General features: G+C 50.0%; 1 protein-coding gene across 5 annotated transcripts in view; it reads right to left on the reverse strand.

Moving 5' to 3' along the window:
• Positions 1-17176, reverse strand: part of FRMD5 (FERM domain containing 5) — a 383107-nt gene that overhangs the window by 11440 nt on the left and 354491 nt on the right. For 4 of the 5 annotated variants that reach the window (XM_089310227.1, XM_089310225.1, XM_089310228.1 and 1 more), the window contains exons 8-13: positions 7827-7915; positions 5178-5241; positions 4622-4713; positions 1992-2066; positions 1364-1432; positions 334-440 (exon numbers count right to left, since the gene is read on the reverse strand). In XM_089310227.1, the coding sequence (XP_089166353.1) occupies positions 334-440; positions 1364-1432; positions 1992-2066; positions 4622-4713; positions 5178-5241; positions 7827-7915 (496 nt within the window). Of the gene's footprint in view, positions 1-333; positions 441-1363; positions 1433-1991; positions 2067-4621; positions 4714-5177; positions 5242-5833; positions 5921-7826; positions 7916-17176 lie in introns of all 5 variants that reach the window. The other variant, XM_089310229.1, reaches the window with a different exon arrangement.

Consider the following 17176-nt stretch of genomic DNA (forward strand, 5'->3'; position numbering starts at 1 on the left):
GAGCTCAGGACAGTTAACTCTCAGCCATGCTGATTAGTTAGATCAGGAAAACAAATGGGAGAGCAATTTCAGAGCTGCGTGGGACCCGGCTGGTCCCTTGAGTTGACAGACAAACCTAAGGGCTAACCCAGTACTCTGAGTTCTCCAGCCCTCATCAACGGTACAGCAGGTGTGGGTGGGAGCCCTTCCACGCACAGCCAGCTGTATTCCCATCCACAGGGCAGATCCTTCCACCTGCCCCTGGGGCTCTTTATCTGAAATTGCCGCTGTCTCTGAAGCCAATCAGCCTCCCCCAGAGGAATCCAGCAGTCACCTGCGGGGGCTCAGGCTCACCTTCCATGATGGAGATGTGGACGGCTCTCCTGCGGGTCCTGGGGACACTGCTCAGCCGCGGGCCGTGCGTTATGGAGGGACAGCTCCGGCTGGGAACCATCCCGGCTCTGAGGTTAAGGATGCTCCACGTTAATCCAGTGCACAGACAAATGTGGTAGGGCCTGGAGTTGAGTGCTGGCTACTAGCATTGCCTGGCTACATTAAGTTTTGGTCTTTTTTAAGAGAAAAACCAAAAACCCTTTAATATCTTCTCTTTGTCCTTGGCCACTGGGTCCCAGTCAGAGTCTGCTTTAAAACTCTTCACTTCCTTAAATCTCAGGCTCACTTGAGCTGTGTGTGTGTGTGTGTGTGTGTGTGTGTGTGTGTGTGGAGCGGGTAGTAACAGTACCACTGGTTGCATGGGGCAGGACTGCCAGGGAGGAGAGTTCCAGGCTGAGCAGGACTCCTGCAGATGTGCCTGAACACCAGCCCATCCGACTTCCAGCAGAGACCGTGAAAGGGGAGTCATGTGTTTCCACCATTCCCAGAGGCGAAGGCTGGTTGGCAAATCCTAGACTTCTTGGCCACTCATATTCTTTCTGGGTCTTAGCAGGTTCTTAAAGACAGGCTTCTGGAAATGCAGTTTAGATATACTTGACGTATAGATCCCTAAACTATTTTAGATTCACCGTGGCAGGGCGATGGCCTGTCCCTGACTTCCTATAATGAAATCGGCTTGGATACGTCTTCCATGGTCTAACCAATGTAAAGTCTTGGAAAGGCAGAGGAGCGTTCGTGAGCAGGGCAGCCCTGGGTCTGCTCTGCTGTCTACAGTAGCCTTCCCTTCCTCACTCTCTATAGGGGTCAGTGCCTGCTCGCCACTGCTTTAGCTGAGAGCTTTCTCCACCCCTTCTTCAGCCTCCTCCAGCCCTACACCCCTGGCCTGGTGGTAGCTATGGTGTCCCCGAGCTTCACAGTACCCAAGATTCTGCATCTTTTCAGATTCTGGGTCTAAGCTGGAAGTGGCTCTGGGGACGCCCGGGCAGCCTACCTGTGTATTTCTGGTGGTTCCCGTTTGATCTTGGCACTCGACTCCATGACTTCCTTTGCGACTCGCCCGCTGTAGGAGTATCATGAAAAACAAGCAGCAAGAAATGAGCCAGTGTTCCCTGACGGGGCTCCTTTCCAAGATCACCGACGCTTTGGCTGAACTGGGACAAGCAAGGCCTGTTGGGCCTGCCCTGCCCCGATGTACTGGTCATGGAGAAGGGCCTGCTTGCCAGCGTGAAGAGCAGTAAAGTGTCCCGACAGCCTGTCCTAGAGGGCTCTCCATCCCTGCATTCCCTGGATCTTGCGTTCTGAGATTGTGTCTTCACTGCCCAGTGTGGCCCACTAATGTCACACACACACACACACACCCTTTAGACAGTGAGACGTTGGGGGGGGGGGGTCACTGTCATACTTCTCATTTTGCTGCTGTGGAAAGGAGAAGACACATCTTTGAGACCCTACAGATGACTGTAGGGAAGAAAAGAAATAGTGATGGGGTTAGGTGGCAGGGCTCAGGTCTCTCTGGGATTCCCCAGTCTCTGTCCTCAAGGAAAAGGACCACTGCCTGCCTGTTCTCCAGAGAAAGGTCTGAGAGTGGATCCACGCACTTACTTACTGTCATTATTTACCTGTATCGGAACCGGCTCCCTTTAAAGAATAAATTGCTGCTTGACACCGTGCGGACTTGGCTCGACTTCTCCAGCCTGCAGCAAGGCAAAGCGACACACGGCCTGAAACCGCCTCGCCAGGGCTAGGGCAGCGCATTCCCAGTTCCTTCCAAGGGCTACAGGGGGACTCCACCCAGAAGGCCCGGTTCACAGCGCACGCTGGTCTCAAGGGCTGGGCTGACAGCCCGCTGCCTTCCTGCCTCAGAGCCGGGCCCACCATGTGGAAGTCCCCTGTAATGTCAGAAGGGAGGCTCCCCACGGCTGTTTCGCGGGGCTCACCGGGGGCAGTGGGGGAGTAAATGCCAGGGGAACAGCAGAATGCCACCTCTAATCCCAGCCGGCTACTTATTAGCCATGCGCAGCCTCGGTGTTCTGATCTGTAACACGAAGGGGCTGGGACTGCTTGATCTCGGGTTTCGTCCAGTCTGGTATTTGTGCTCATGTCCGTGTCTGGGTAGTTGTGGGTGGAGGAGACCGAGGCTGTGCTTCCTGTCCCATTTCCCTGGTGGAGGGTCCTACAGTGCTCTATAGTTAAGACTCTGCCAAGTCCTGCAGTGAAGAAACCAGCTGAACTTTAAGAAAAGTTCCATCATTTATTTGAATTTGGAGCTACCTCCCTTCCCTAGAATCCAATTTACTGTCACCTTTGGGGCCACACACAGCTGATGCGGAGGCTCTGGGAGGTCACGGGCACTATAAACCATCCCCCCTGACCCCTTCGGCTCTTCCTTAGACAAGGAAGCTTAGGCAGCTGCCCAGATCGCTACTGCGACATGCCCAAGGAGCCTACAGCGCTACCAGCCAGGAACCATCCGGCTCTGCAAACCTCTGGCATGAGTGGGCGGTGATATGCAGGGAACTGTCCCACAGCCTGTGGAGAGCCCCAGGGAGAGACATTCCCAACTGTCCTGGCTCCAGGAGGCCCACTCGCCCTCTGGCCGAGCATGTCCTGGGCTCTGGCCTCTCTCCCTTCAAGGCACTCACCTAAAGGTGGGCCTGGGGACCGGGTGTGAGAGATGCTGAGGCGAGGCCTGGCCCAGGCGAGGGGCTTTTAACGGTTACATTAAGGCGGCAATGGAAACACTGGAAAAGAAGCTGAGCTCCAGCGTGCATGCTGCCAGGACCGGGTATGAGCGGCAAGCGCTGAAACTGAATTTGGTCACAGGCTCAGAAGTATGCTTCTGCTCCGTGACACGGATCCAAAAAAACAAGGGCCTTCAGGAGTGCTGCTGGAGGCAGGGAAAACACGAGGCAAGGAGATTGCTTCCGTCTGCCTTAGATCCTTTGGCACAGGGAAAGAGAATGCTTCCAAATCTAGCATCCCTGGGGCAGCGAGAGCTCAGGGTGGGGCAGGCCTTTATCTGCCCTGCGCCCTCTCTGCTGGGCCCCATCCTTCCCGGGCTGCTCTTGAGCTCCACAAGCAGGGGTTTGCATTTCAGCTTGTGGAAGTGGCCACGCCTGAACTCTGTCCTTGCAGGCAAAGGGCAGGCGGCAGCAAAATGAAGAGGTGTTCTTGGCCTTCCCTGGACAGCAGGGCCTTGGCAGCGGGTCAGTGTGTCCATGCCAGAGTCTCTCCTGAGTGTCTTCTGGAGAAGAATGTCCACTCAGGTTAGAGTCCAGCTGCCCATTCGGGTTAACCCTGGTGCTGGTATCAAATGCGTGGTGAGTACTAAGCAATTCAGAAAGCTCGACCAAGAAACAGCCTGGAGGGCTGTGGCTCCAGTAACCCAGAGGCGACCACAGCAGTCGCCAGGGAGCAGAGTCTGTTCCCGGGAGGAGGACGTCTCGTCTCCAGGTAGGCTCAGCTGCCTTCAGGGAGGATGTGGCCTGTGAGGATTACCCCGGTAGAAGAGATGGCGCACTCTGGCTTGCCTTGTCCTGATTAGGTACATCTTATTATGTCTTCTATTTTTAAAACAAGACCAAAGGGTTTAGTGAAACATACTTCACTCAGCATCACCCTGGTTTCATGATGGGCCATTTCTGTGCTCACTAATGCTTTTATAGCCATTTCTCAATGAAAGAAAACTGAACCCAAAAGCCTCATATACATTCAAATCCTTTGTTAAAGAGAGAAAGAGAGAGAGAGAGAGAGAGAGAGAGAGAGAGATCCAATTTCTTAGTAACAGCCTGGCCCTCCCCACCTCCAGTTACCAACCCAGGCTCCTGGGCCCTTGGGCTTTGTCAGTGAGGGGTTGGTATCAACCTCAGCTCAGCACTGGGCACCCACCACGAAGCAGACCCAAGACCCAAGAGTCTCTCTAAGGCCTGGGCTGGTTCATGGTGGAGCTGCTGTGTTCTGGGACAGCTCTGGCCTCCCAGGGCTGGCTTGATTCATGTCAGACATGGATTGGCTTTTTCTGGGCCAAGCCCTGCCTCCAAAACACGCAGAGGCTCTCTGGGCTGTACATAGCTCCAGGGGTACAGATGATGCCCTTAAAGGAGCCTGCGTTTTGCTCTGAAGTCCAGCCTTGTCATTTCATCTTCTTTCTCAACACTCCTCAAAGTCTGCCTGTCCCTGTCCCCGATAAACGTAGCCCTTGGGACTCTGGTTCTGCTAAAGGCAGTCCACGTCGCATGTGTCCACTCACTTGTAGAAGGCTTGGTTCTCAATTCCACATTTCCAGAGGTGCTTGCAGGCTTCTGGAGTGGGTGCAAAATATGTGAGAATAATTTTCTTTTCCTGAAAAAAAAAATCCACATGAAAATGGCCGAGTTGTGGATGCAGACGTGGATGGTGGAGCCCTGGTCAATGCCAGCTGCTGGGGTGAGGCTGTTTTGTGCATTGCCATTTCACACCTGGCAGGTCCAACGGAGGGTGTCTCGACTGGCTCAGGCTGAACCAGGAGAGAGAGCCGTTGGTGAAAAAGTGCCACGTGGGATTCCCATGTGAAGAAAAAGAACCTTACTCTGACACTTCTTGGGGGTAGGGGTCCTTGGGTGTAACCTCTGGGTGCTGTCGGCACCCCTGAGGAAGCTCCATGTTCCAGGGCCTTCCCACCCCTTTGTGCCTCACCTCCAGCTCCTGACCTTGGTCTTGGCTGAGCATGCAGGTGGCCTGGCTCTACCTGGACCCCTCAGGCTGGGCTCTGGCCATCTGGAACCATTCATCCCTTTGCCCCTGAAGAGAAGGAAGCCAGCACTCACCTCTTTCTGACTTACGTATAAATAGAAAGTTTTCCCTTCAAATTTCAGCTTGGTCACCTCATTCCTAGAAGTACAAACAGAGCAGCTGTCACCTCACTGTGGGCTGCGTGTTCACAGCTAAGTCTCGTAGATGCACAGCCCACCCCGACTGGAAGGGGCTCCAGGCACAGACACAATTTTAGCCAAAATTAGAACTGAAACAAGACAGCAGCGCAGTGGCCTTAGAGAACAGTTGTTGGAACAGTTCAGTCCACAGTTTTCTGGTCAATCACACTAAAATAATAGGGTGATAGGAGGATTTCGGGCTCATCAACAGTGGCTGCAAAAGGGAAACATCTGCGTGGAAAGTGAGTCTAGGAGAGTGTCTGGGGTCATTTCAGGATTTGGTTCATAACACAGGTGCATTATCTGGACAGACTGTCAAACATAAGATGCCACAGACAGCTGATGAGGCCAAGTTCAAGATACAGCAAATAACGAAAAAAAAAAAAAACAATGCAACCAGGTTCTGAGGGAGCTGAGTCTTTTAGGTGACTGTGCCACTGGATGGAAAATGCAGTTTAATGCAGATGAATGTCAAACAGTCTCAGGGAGGGGCGGGGCAACATACCAAAGAGAGAGGACAGATTACATGAACAGTCATGCAGCGTACTGACCAGGAAAGGGGCTTAGGGGTAATTGTAGAAAAATCCTTGAAGCCACCAGCCCAGTGAATGGCTGCAGTAAAAGAGGCAAACAGGATACTGGGGTATGTCACCCCGGGACAGACACAAATCAGAAGAAGTGACATGGTTACTGTACATGGCACGGCCTAGACCTCACCTCCACATGCTGCTCTCAGCCTTGGTTACATTTACAAAATGGAAAAACTCCCAGACTGCAGGTGGATGTCCCTGAGAGCCAGAGAACCAGGCCTCGGCATCGGTCACCCCTCGCTTCCCTCCTGTCTGCGAGTACAGCTGCCCTCCGGCTCACTGAAGCCCCTGTTTTTTTCACCCGTCTACCTAAGGTGGTCTGATCGTGCACACCTGCCTCCACTTGGCATCTCTGTAATTTCTGGGGAGATTTCTTCCAAGTCCTACGAAGTAGTAGAAAGGTGGTAAGAACCATGCACCCCAATTTACTGCCAGACAAAACTCAGGGAACAGGAAAATTACTTGTTCTCTGTGATCCTGGAAATCATGGCTGAGTGTGCAACTTCTGACCACCAATCCAAACCACACAGCCTTCCTTCCTGTTTCCTTCCTTTCCAATCAATCATCCGTCTCTTAAATACATGTGGGGTGGGGCGGGCATCATGGCTTCCAGAGGGATAAGGGTAACTTAGGGACTACAAGTGTTTGTAACAGGTGTATCCTACTTGTTTCTAGCTAAGGGACCTCAGGAGAGAGGCAGCCAGCCAGAATGTGGCCTGGGATCTGGGCTCAGGAACATCAAGCAGTCCAATGTGTCCATGTGGCAGGTGCTCTTCCTGAGGCCTGTTCCTGCTCACTGTCTTTTTCTGAAAAGTATCTGGTCGGGTAGGAAACCGGAAACCTCACATCTTCATGCAGGGAGCCTGGGAAGAGGTGTGCCTGGCTAACACCGGGGCAGCTGACTGCCTGGTGAGGGGGTTGCTCTTGCAGGGGAAGGCACTGGCCGTGCGTGACAGAGGGGTGGCTTCCGCAGCACTCGCCTTGATCTTGGCACTGCCATTCCTAGGAGGGTCATGTGGGTTGGAAAGGCGGTGCCCATTCACAGGCTCGGTCAGGGTGCTAAGGGCACAGGCGGCGAGGTGCCTGCTGTGCCCCCAGAAGGAAGTTTACAGGAAGCCAGCCGGCACTCAGCTTGCTCATGAAGGCTCTGGAGAAGGCAAAGGAACCAAGGCAGAGCTCCGCTGGACAGAGAAGCCACTCATCTAAGCCTGCAGGAGGAGCAGGCCAGCTGAGAGGAGGCCCAAGGAGGAGGAGAAGAGACAGGGCCTTCGCAGAACATGCAATATATTCTGATGAGGCTGCCATGTGTGCACGGGCCAGCGAGCAGCAGGGTTTTCCGGATGCCCAGAGTCCACACCTACAGCCATGCGGCAGAGCAAATCCCAGAAGAAACAGAGAGGGAAGCAGCTCAAAGTAGCTGTGGCTCCAGTCGGTGCTGTGGCCTGCTAGAGGTGGGAAGGGACGGGGAGTGGGCAGTGGCTGCTGGAGCAGAGGACGCTGTGAAGATGCACAGGGGTGAGACAGAGCAACCTGGGAGCTCTTGGAGACAAAATGCTCACAGTTGGGGGGGGGGTCTGAGGAGGGGATCTTGCCAGAGTGACAGGTGACTTCCCTCTGCCCCAAGGGTCACAGTCCTCAGCAGGTGACAGCTCCAAGGACTCAGTTCTCATGGACACTTCGCTATCCTCACATCTGCACCAGCCCAGGCCTCATCCTCCCCACAAATCAAACATCCCCAACCTTTCTCTCTCGGGAGAGGGTGCTGGCTCTCAGGGACACCCCTTTGGAAGAGCAGGATCCCTAGGAAGAGGCTCTACCTTCGTGAATCACCGTTACCAATGCGAGGCTTTGGAGAGGGCTCTGAGCCATAACTGCCTGATCACAGACAAAGGACGTGGGAACCGGAGCCCCTCCCCAGGTAAAAGGAGCTGGGTTTGGAAATGAAGACACTCACCATTTAATGAAGTGGACCCTCTTGTTTCCTTGAAGAACCACAAACCCAAAAGGTGTGAAGGCCAGAAAGGCAGCATTTCCTGACACATCCTGCAGCACAGAAAGACTTCTCATCAGGGGGAGGCAGGCACGAGGTGAAAGGGGAACTGCTCATAGGCAACGTGGGCGCTTGGTTACACAGGCACGTCCATGGCATTTGGAATCACAAGACCATAGTGCGGGTCCCAGCCTTGCCCCTCGCCAGCTGTGTGACTGCAGGCAAGGCCTTCCTGAGCCTCGGTGTCCTTACCTGTGAGCAGTGGACCGCAAGGGCAGCTACTTAAGAAAGTTGTTGGGAACAGCCCAAGAGAAGGGCCAAAGCGTGTGCCTTGCAGCGAGGATCACATAGCTGTGAAGTTCTTCAAATTATTAAACACAGTGACGATTACATTTGCAAGTCTACACTTAGATAGGCACCGAGACAACTGAAAATATGTCCATGCTCATGAATGTTAACATTGACACCACTTGTAACAGCCCGATGATGGAAACAACCCGTCCATCTTCCAGTGGACTGTGTTCATCAACTGATCAATGAATGAACACGCAGTATGTTATGGTATGATGGAATATTATTCGTGAGCACAAAAGAATTAGGAACTGACACATGCCACAACACAGGTGAATCTTGAAAATGCCATGCCAATTCACTGCTGGATTCTACCAGATATTTAAAGGAGAACTAATTCCAATTCTTCTCAAGCTACCCAAAACAAACCAAAGTGAGGAAATCCTCCCAAACTTCAATGAAGCCAGCATCACCTTAATGCCTAAACCTGAAAAAGATACCAGAGAAAGAGAACTACAGACCAATTTCCCTGGCAAAAATAGATGCAAAAATCCTCAACAAAATACTAGCCAAAAGAATCCAACAACACATCAGAAAGATCATTCACTTGGACCAAGTGGGATTTATCCCTGGTATGCAAGGATGGTTCAGCATTTGCAAATCAATCAATGTAAAACATCACCATCAATAACTGAAGAACAAAAACCATATGGTTATCTCTAGATGCAGAGAAAGCATTTGATAAAATACAAGACCCATTCATGATGAAAACTAAGCAAACTGGATATATTCCTCAATACAATCAAGGCAATTTATGACAAACCCACTGCCAGTGTCTCATTAAATGGGGAGAAGCTGGAAGCATTTCCACTGAGATCCAGAACCAGACAAGGATGCTCACTCTCACCAGTGATATTCAGTAGAGTCCTGGAAGTTTTAGCAGAGCCGTTAAGCTAGAAAAAAGAAATCAAAGGCATACAAATTGGGAAGGAGGAAGTCAAACTATCTCTATTTGCAGATGACATGATTCTATATACAGGGGATCCAAAAGACTCCACTAAGAGACTACTGGAATGCATAGAAGAGTTTGGTAAAGTGGCAGGATATAAAATCAGCACACAAAAATCAATAGTCTTTGTATACACAGACAATGTCATGGCCAAGAAAGAACTTTTAAGAACAGGGTTGGCACTGAGGCATAGTGGGTAAAGCCACTGCGTGCAATGCCAGCATCCCATATGTGTGCTGGTTCAAATCCTGGCTGCTCAACTTCTGATCTAGCTCTCTCTATGGCCTGGAAAACAGTAGAAGATGACCCAAGTCCTTGGGACATTGCACATGTATATGAGACCTGAAAGAAGCTCCTGGCTCCTGGCTTTGGATCAGCCCTGCTCTGGCCATTGCAGTCATTTGGGGAGTGAACCAGTGGGTAGAAAACCTGTCTGTCTGTCTCTCTCTCTCTTACTCTCTCTCTCCTCTCTCTCTGGAACTCTGCCTTTCAAATAAATAGATCTTTTTTTTTGACAGGCAGAGTGGACAGTGAGAGAGAGAGACAGAGAGAGAAAGGTCTTCCTTTGCCGTTGGTTCACCCTCCAATGGCTGCCACGGCTGGCGTGCTGTGGCCGGCGCACCGCGCTGATCCAATGGCAGGAGCCAGGTACTTATCCTGGTCTCCCATGGGGTACAGGGCCCAAGCACTTGGGCCATCCTCCACTGCACTCCCTGGCCACAGCAGAGAGCTGGCCTGGAAGAGGGGCAACCGGGACAGAATCCGGTGCCCCGACCGGGACTAGAACCCGGTGTGCCGGCGCCGTAAGGCGGAGGATTAGCCTAATGAGCCATGGCGCCAGCCAATAGATCAATCTTTAAAAAAATAACTTCTAAGATCAATCTCCTTCATAACAGCTGAAAAAAAAAACACAAATACCTTGGAATAAATATAACCAAGGACGTCAAAGATCTCTACAATGAGAATTACAAAACATTTAAGAAAGAAATAGAAGACGACACACACACACACAAAAAAATGGAAAAAATCTTCTATATTCATGGATTGGAAGGATCAATATCACCAAAATGTCCATACTACCAAAACCAATTTACAGATTCAATGCAATACCAATCAAAATACCAAAGACATTCTTCTCAGATATAGAAAAAATTATGCTGAAATTCATATGGAAACACAGGAGACCCTGAACAGCTAAAACAATTTTATACAACAAAAACAAAGCCGGAAGCATCACAATACCAGATTTCAAGACATACTACAGGGCAGTTATAATCAAAAGAGCATGGTGCTGGTACAAAAACAGATCTATAGGACAATGGAACAGAATAGAAATGCCAGAAATGGGGCTGGTGCTGTGGCGTAGTGGGTTAAGGCCCTGGCCTGAGGCACCAGCATCCTGTATGGGCACCAATTCTAGTCCTAGCTGCTCCTGTTCCAATCCAGCTCTCTGCTATGGCCTGGGAAGGCGGTGGAGGATAGCCTCGGGCCCCTGCACCTGCATGGGAGACCCAACAGAGACTCCTGGCTCTTGGCTTTGGATTGGTGCAGCTTGGGCCGTTGCAGCCATCTAGGGGATGAACCAGCAGATGAAGGACCTCTCTCTCTCTGTCTCTGCCTTTCTCTGTAACTCTGTCTTTAAAATAAATAAAATACATCTTTAAAAAAAAAGAAATGCTAGAAATCAACCCATGCATCTACAACCAACTTTTCTTTGACAAAGGAGCTAAAACCAATCCCTGGAGCAAGAAAAGTATCTTCAACAAATGGTGTGGGAAAACTGGATCTCCATATACAGTATGAAGCAAGACTCCTACCTTACATCTGACACAAAAATCTACTCAAAATAGATTAAAGACCTAAATCTAAGACCTGATACCATCAAATTATTAGAGAATATTGGTGAAACTTTGCAGGACACTGGCATAGGCAAAGAGTTCTTGGAAAAGATGCCAGAGGCACAGGCAAACAAAGCCAAAATGGACAAATAGGATTGCATCAAATTGAGAAGCTTCTGCACTGTAAAGGATACACTCAGCAAAGTGAAGAGGCAACCGACAGAATGGAAGAAATTATTTGAAAACTATGCAATTTATAAAGGATTACTATCCAGAATATATAAAGAGATCTAGAAACTCAACAAACAACCCAGTTAAGAAATGGGCAAAGGACTTAAACAGACATTTTTCAAAAGAGGAAATCCAAATTGCCCACAGATACATGAAAAAATACTCAGGATCACTAGCCATCAGGGAAATGCAAATCAAAACCACAAGGAGGTTTCACCTTACCCCCATTAGAATGGCTTTCATACAGAAATCAGCAAACAGTGCTGGTGAGGATGTGGGGAAAAAGGCACCCTAATCTACTGTTGATGGGAATGTAAACTGGTACAGACACTGTGGAAGACAGTATGGAGATATCTCAGAAAACTGAATACAGATCAGTGATCCCACTCCTTGGAATTTACCCAAGGGAAATAAAATCAACATATGAAAGAGTTATCTGTACCCCCATGTTTATTGCAGCTCAATTCACAACAACTAAGATATGGAATCAACACAAATGTTCCTCAACTGAAGAGCTTAAGACTGGATAAAGAAATTATAGGATATATACACCATGGAATACTACACAGCAGTAAAAAAAAATGAAACCTTGTCATTTGCAACAAAATGGATGAAACTGGAAAACATTATACTTAATGAAATAAGCCAGTCCCAAAAGGACAATTACCTTATCTGTGATACCTGATCTGTGATAACAGAGAACCTAAAAGGTAATCTGTTGAAAGTGAAATTGACACTTTAAGATGCAATGACTTTGAACAGCCCTTGTTTCAACTACTGAGGAGCAAGTTTTTTTTTTTTTAATACAGTTTGTTGAATTCTTTATTTAGCACAGAGTTAATCATTTGTGTATATATATATATTTTTTTGACAGGCAGAGTGGACATTGAGAGAGAGAGACAGAGAGAGAAAGGTCTTCCTTTTTGCCGTTGGTTCACCCTCCAATGGCCGCCACGGCTGGCGTGCTGCGGCCGGCGCACCGCGCTGATCCAATGGCAGGAACCAGGTACTTATCCTGGTTTCCCATGCGGTGCAGGGCCCAAGTATCTGGGCCATCCTCCACTGCACTCCCTGGCCACAGCAGAGAGCTGGCCTGGAAGAGGGGCAACCGGGACAGAATCCGGTGCCCCAACCAGGACTAGAACCCGGTGTGCCAGCGCCGCAAGGTGGAGGATTAGCCTAGTGAGCTGCGGTGCTGGCCCATTTGTGTATAAATTAATTGAAAATAGAGGGGCTGGCACTGCAGCATGGTGGGCTACATCTCTGCCTGCAGTGCCAGCATCCCATGTGGGCACCAGTTGTAGTCCCAGATGCTCTACTTCCGATCCAGCTCTCTGCTATAGCCTAGGAAAGAAAAAGAAGATGGCCCATGTGCTTGGGCCCCTGCACATGTGTGGGAGACCAGGAAGAAGCTCCTGGCTCCTGGCTTTGGATTGGCTCACCTCCAGCTATTGCAGTCACTTGGAGAGTGAACCAGCAGATGGAAGACCTTTCTCTCTGTCTTTCCCTCTCTGTGTCTGTAACTCTACCTCTCAAATAAGTAAATAAATAAATAAAATCTTTAAAAAAATAAATGGAAGGACTAAGGGCAACTGAAAAATATATATAAAAAAGAGAAAATAGATCTTAGTGAAAACTAAGAATGGGAATAGGAGAGGGAGAAGGAGGATGGGTGGGAGTGTGGGTAACAGTGGGAAGAATCACTATGCTCCTAAAGTTATACTTATGAAATGCATGGAGTTTATATTACTTAAATAAAAGGTTTTTGGGAAAAACAAATAAACAAAAAGACTAAAATTTTTTGGGAAAATTTAATCATCTCTTCAGAAAATTATTTTCCCTTATTACAAAAATCAGTAAAACAGAAAAGAGGAGGCCATGCTGAATGAACCTAGTCAGTTAAAAAGACCTTCTGTTTCTGGCATGTGAGCCTCAGCCACCAGGGAGGGGCAGGACTTGGAATGACTGGCCCTGGGACACAGTGGGACTTTGGAGAGTAAACCAGCAGATGGGAATACTCTTTGTCTCTTTCTCTTTCTCCCTCTCTCCATTCCTTTCCACCAAAAAAACAAATAAATAAATAAAAATAAAAATGGACTCTTAGAGTCAGGTTTGTATTGACGGCGTCTGGGCCCAGGGAATAAACTATGTGTTTTGTAAACATTTCTGCTTAATGCATTGTTATTGTTGCCCTTTCCTCAGTGTCTGTAGTGATTCAAACACTTGGCTGCAGGCACAAAGTCACTAACCCAAGGGCACAGCAAAAGCTGTTTAAAAATAACTGGCACGGAGACACTGGGAAGCCCTGCAGCTGGGTTTCCTCCTGTCTCAGCAGTGCTGCGTGGTGGGGATTAACCTCTGAGCACCAGGTCCTGTTCCTGCCAGGAGGCACCAGAGCTGACCCGGCAGATGGAGCAGAGATTTGGGTCAGGAGAGGGTGGCTGTTGGGAAGAGGATGCCTTGACGAGGCAGCCTACCTCAGCTGGAGGGTGGGCCCCAAGATACCTTCCCTTCATCACACAGGCAGGGTCCACATGTTGGAAGTCCTGACACCATAGGTTTAGAAGGTCAGGCATTCAAGTGTGGAGGTCTCGCTATATCTGTATGTATATACACACATGTACACACATATACATCTGTACTGGTGCTGAACAGGCTGGCAGGAAATGTCTAACAGATGAAGGTGTATACAATGAGGTGGCTTAGAGTGGCCCATGTGGCTGCAGTGGGGGAAATATAAATGAGCACAAAAATGACAGGAGTGGGGGCCAGTGCTGTGGTTAAAGCCAGTGTCTGCAATGCCAGCATCCCATATGGGGACCAGTTTGAGTCCCAGCTGCCTTTTTTTTTTAATTATTATTTATTTGAAAGAGTTACAGAGGGAGGCAGTGAGAAAGAAAGAGAGAGAGAGAGAGAGAGAGAGAGAGAGAGAGGTTTTCCATCTGCTGGTTCATTTCCCAAATGGCCTCAGTGGCAGAAGCTGAGGTGATCTGAAGCCAGGAGCCAGGAGCCTCTCCTGGGTCTCTTATGTGGGTGCATGGGCCCAAGCACTCCGGCCATCCTCTGTCGCTTTCCCTGGTGCATTAGCAGGGAGCTGGATGGGAGGTGGAGCAGCCGGGACTCGAACCAGCACCTATAAGGGATGCCAGTGCTGTAGGCCGGGGCTTTAACCTGCTGCACTACAGTGTTGGCCCTATTCCTCTTCTTCCTCTTTTTTTTTTTTTTTTTTTTTTTTTTTTACAGGCAGAGTGGACAGTGAGAGACAGAGAGAAAGGTCTTCCTTTTGCTGTTGGTTCACCCTCCAATGACCGCCACGGCCAGCACGCTGCAGCCGGCGCATTGCGCTGATCCAAAGCCAGGAGCCCAGTGCTTCTCCTGGTCTCCCATGCAGGTGCAGGGCCCAAGGACTTGGGCCATCCTCTACTGCACTCCCTGGCCACAGTAGAGAGCTGGCCTGGAAGAGGGGCAACCGGGACAGAATCCGGCACCCTGACCGGGACTAGAACCCGGTGTGCCGGTGCCACAAGGCGGAGGATTAGCCTAGTGAGCCATGGCGCCGGCCCCCTATTCCTCTTCTAATCCAGCTCCCTGCTAATGTGTCTGGGAAAGCAGTGGAAGATGGCCTAAGTCCTTGGGCCCCTGCACCCACCTGGGAGACCTGGACAAAGCTTTGGCCTGGTCTAACCCTGGCCATTGTAGCCATTTGGGGAGTGAACCAGCAGATGAAAGATCTGTCTCTTTCAAATAAATAATTAAATAAATCTTAAGAATAAAAATGACAGGGGTGGCGTCTTACAATACCCCTGAGACTGAGAAAAGGCCTAGAAGGAACAGGTGGAGGAATGGAACCCAAAGGTCAGGCCTGCAGGAGAGAGTGGATGGCTGGAAACGGTGGGGACAGAAGCAGAGGAGGGAGGCGGGAGGCGGGAGGCAGGATGCAGGCAGGGGAAGGTTTCCCCTGCTTCTCCCACTGCATGCGGACAGTGAGAGCTGGAAGAGCACCCTCATCAGAACCACAGGGCTGTGGGCTCTGGGCCAGGCCATTCAGGATGGGGCCTGGCTCTGCCACCCATTGTCTGACTATGGCCAGGCCATTAATTTCTCCATGTTTCAGACTCCTCATCATAAAACTAGGGTTGAAAATATCATCTACCTCATAGGTCACACCCAGTGAGTGGCCAGTTATGCCAGTAGCTATGCTGTTATCAATACCACAGCTACTACTGGTCAGCAAGGTTTGTTGAACTTATAGAAATCTTTTTCAGAACATAACATTTAACTATTTGCCTGATGCTGATGGATTCAAGCTTTTGCTGGTTAGGGAAGGAGGTTGTGGGCAGTTAGAAAGGAGAAACCACTCGTCGTTCGCAGACCACGGAGGAGGAGGATTTGAGTGATCCATGGGTCTGCAGTGAGTGGTGGGGAAGTGGCCAGAAGCCACGACACAGAGCTCTCAGAGGCATCCCAGTGACGGGGTCCCTCTGGCCAGGGTAAAGAGACGTCCTCCCATGAGGTGGGTGGGGCACCCAGGTTCTTCTGGTTGGCGCTGGCTTCCACGTGGAGGCAGGAGTTGCAGCTGTGGGCAGCAGCCCCTCCTGACCAGACTGCTCACCTGGAGCAGGGAGTGAACTGGACTCAACCTCAGTGAGCCACATCGTTCCACTAAGTAATACTGGAGCCCTGAGCAATCTCAACCCAGCCTCTCACATGAAGAAAGCAATTCTCTAAGCTGCTTCAAATGTAACAGCTGCAGGTGAAGGTCACTGCAAGAATGCAGCACTTGGGTCCGCAGGGGTGGCGGGCAGCTGGGTTGGTGTCTGCTGGTTTCTGGCACAGGAACCTCAGCAACGAGGGAGGGGCGGGACTTGGAATGACAGTGAGAAATCTCACATCCCTGCTGGCATGAAAACACAAGCAGGGAGCCACACTGACACCTTCTCTGGAACTTCCCCAGCCTCTCCCATGTCATTCTTACCAGCTTGCCCTTGTGGTTTGTGTGCAAAATAACAAGTTGACAAAGATAGAAAGGAATGAGGTGGAGGAGAGAAGTGGCAGCACTCACCTGCTCCTCAGCTCTTCCACCTCCCTGTCTCATCCCCCCATCCCCCCACCCCCGGTTCCATGAAATCAGGACTTGGAGGACAGAGGCACTAACAGGCCTGGGAGGTGGGATAAAAACTCCCACCTGACAGATTCCCCGCAGGTATGGCCCGATGCCTGCCTCACCCTACAGCAGAGAGCAAAGAATCCAGTTCCCTTCCTTGGCTGTGAGGCAAACAAAATACTGCTTTCAACTTTTTCACCTTTGTGTAGAGTGTCAGTTGTGGGGCCAGCACTGTGGTGTAGTGGGTAAAGCACCTGCTTGCAAAGCCGGCATCTCATATGGGTGCCAGTTCAAGTCCCGCTGCTTCATTTCCAAGCTAGCTTCCTGTCAATGACCTGGGGAAACAGCAGAAGATGGCCCAGGTGCTTGGGCCCCTGCACCCACGTGGGAGACCCAGAAGAAGCTCCTGGCTCCTGGTTTGGAATCAGCTTAGCTCCGGCCACTGGGGCCATTTGGGGAGTGAACTAGTGGATGGAAGATCCTCTCTCTTCTTCCCTCCCTCTCTCCTCTGTAACTCTGCCTTTCAAATAAAATAGAAAAAAAAAAAAAAAAAAGAGAGTGTCAGTCGCAGCTTAGCACCCCAGCTCTACTTATTTGAATTATGACTTAACTTCTCCAAACCTCAGATTTCTCATTCATAAAATGAGGATGATCATAAAAACTTTGAGAAATAATAATTCCATCTGATTTTAGGGAGATGGCCTGAATGCCTCACTGCCAGGGCATGGCCAGCTGCGTTCTTGGGGAAGGATGATCTGCATTTATTCACATGTTCCAGTGGAACCCACCAGCAAACTGGACCTGCCTCAATTCAACACCACCAAATGTTCACCCTGAGATC

Source organism: Oryctolagus cuniculus, chromosome 12 (genome assembly GCF_051225735.1).
Source record: "Oryctolagus cuniculus isolate XC-2025 breed Fujian yellow rabbit chromosome 12, ASM5122573v1, whole genome shotgun sequence".
Lineage (NCBI taxonomy): Eukaryota > Metazoa > Chordata > Mammalia > Lagomorpha > Leporidae > Oryctolagus > Oryctolagus cuniculus.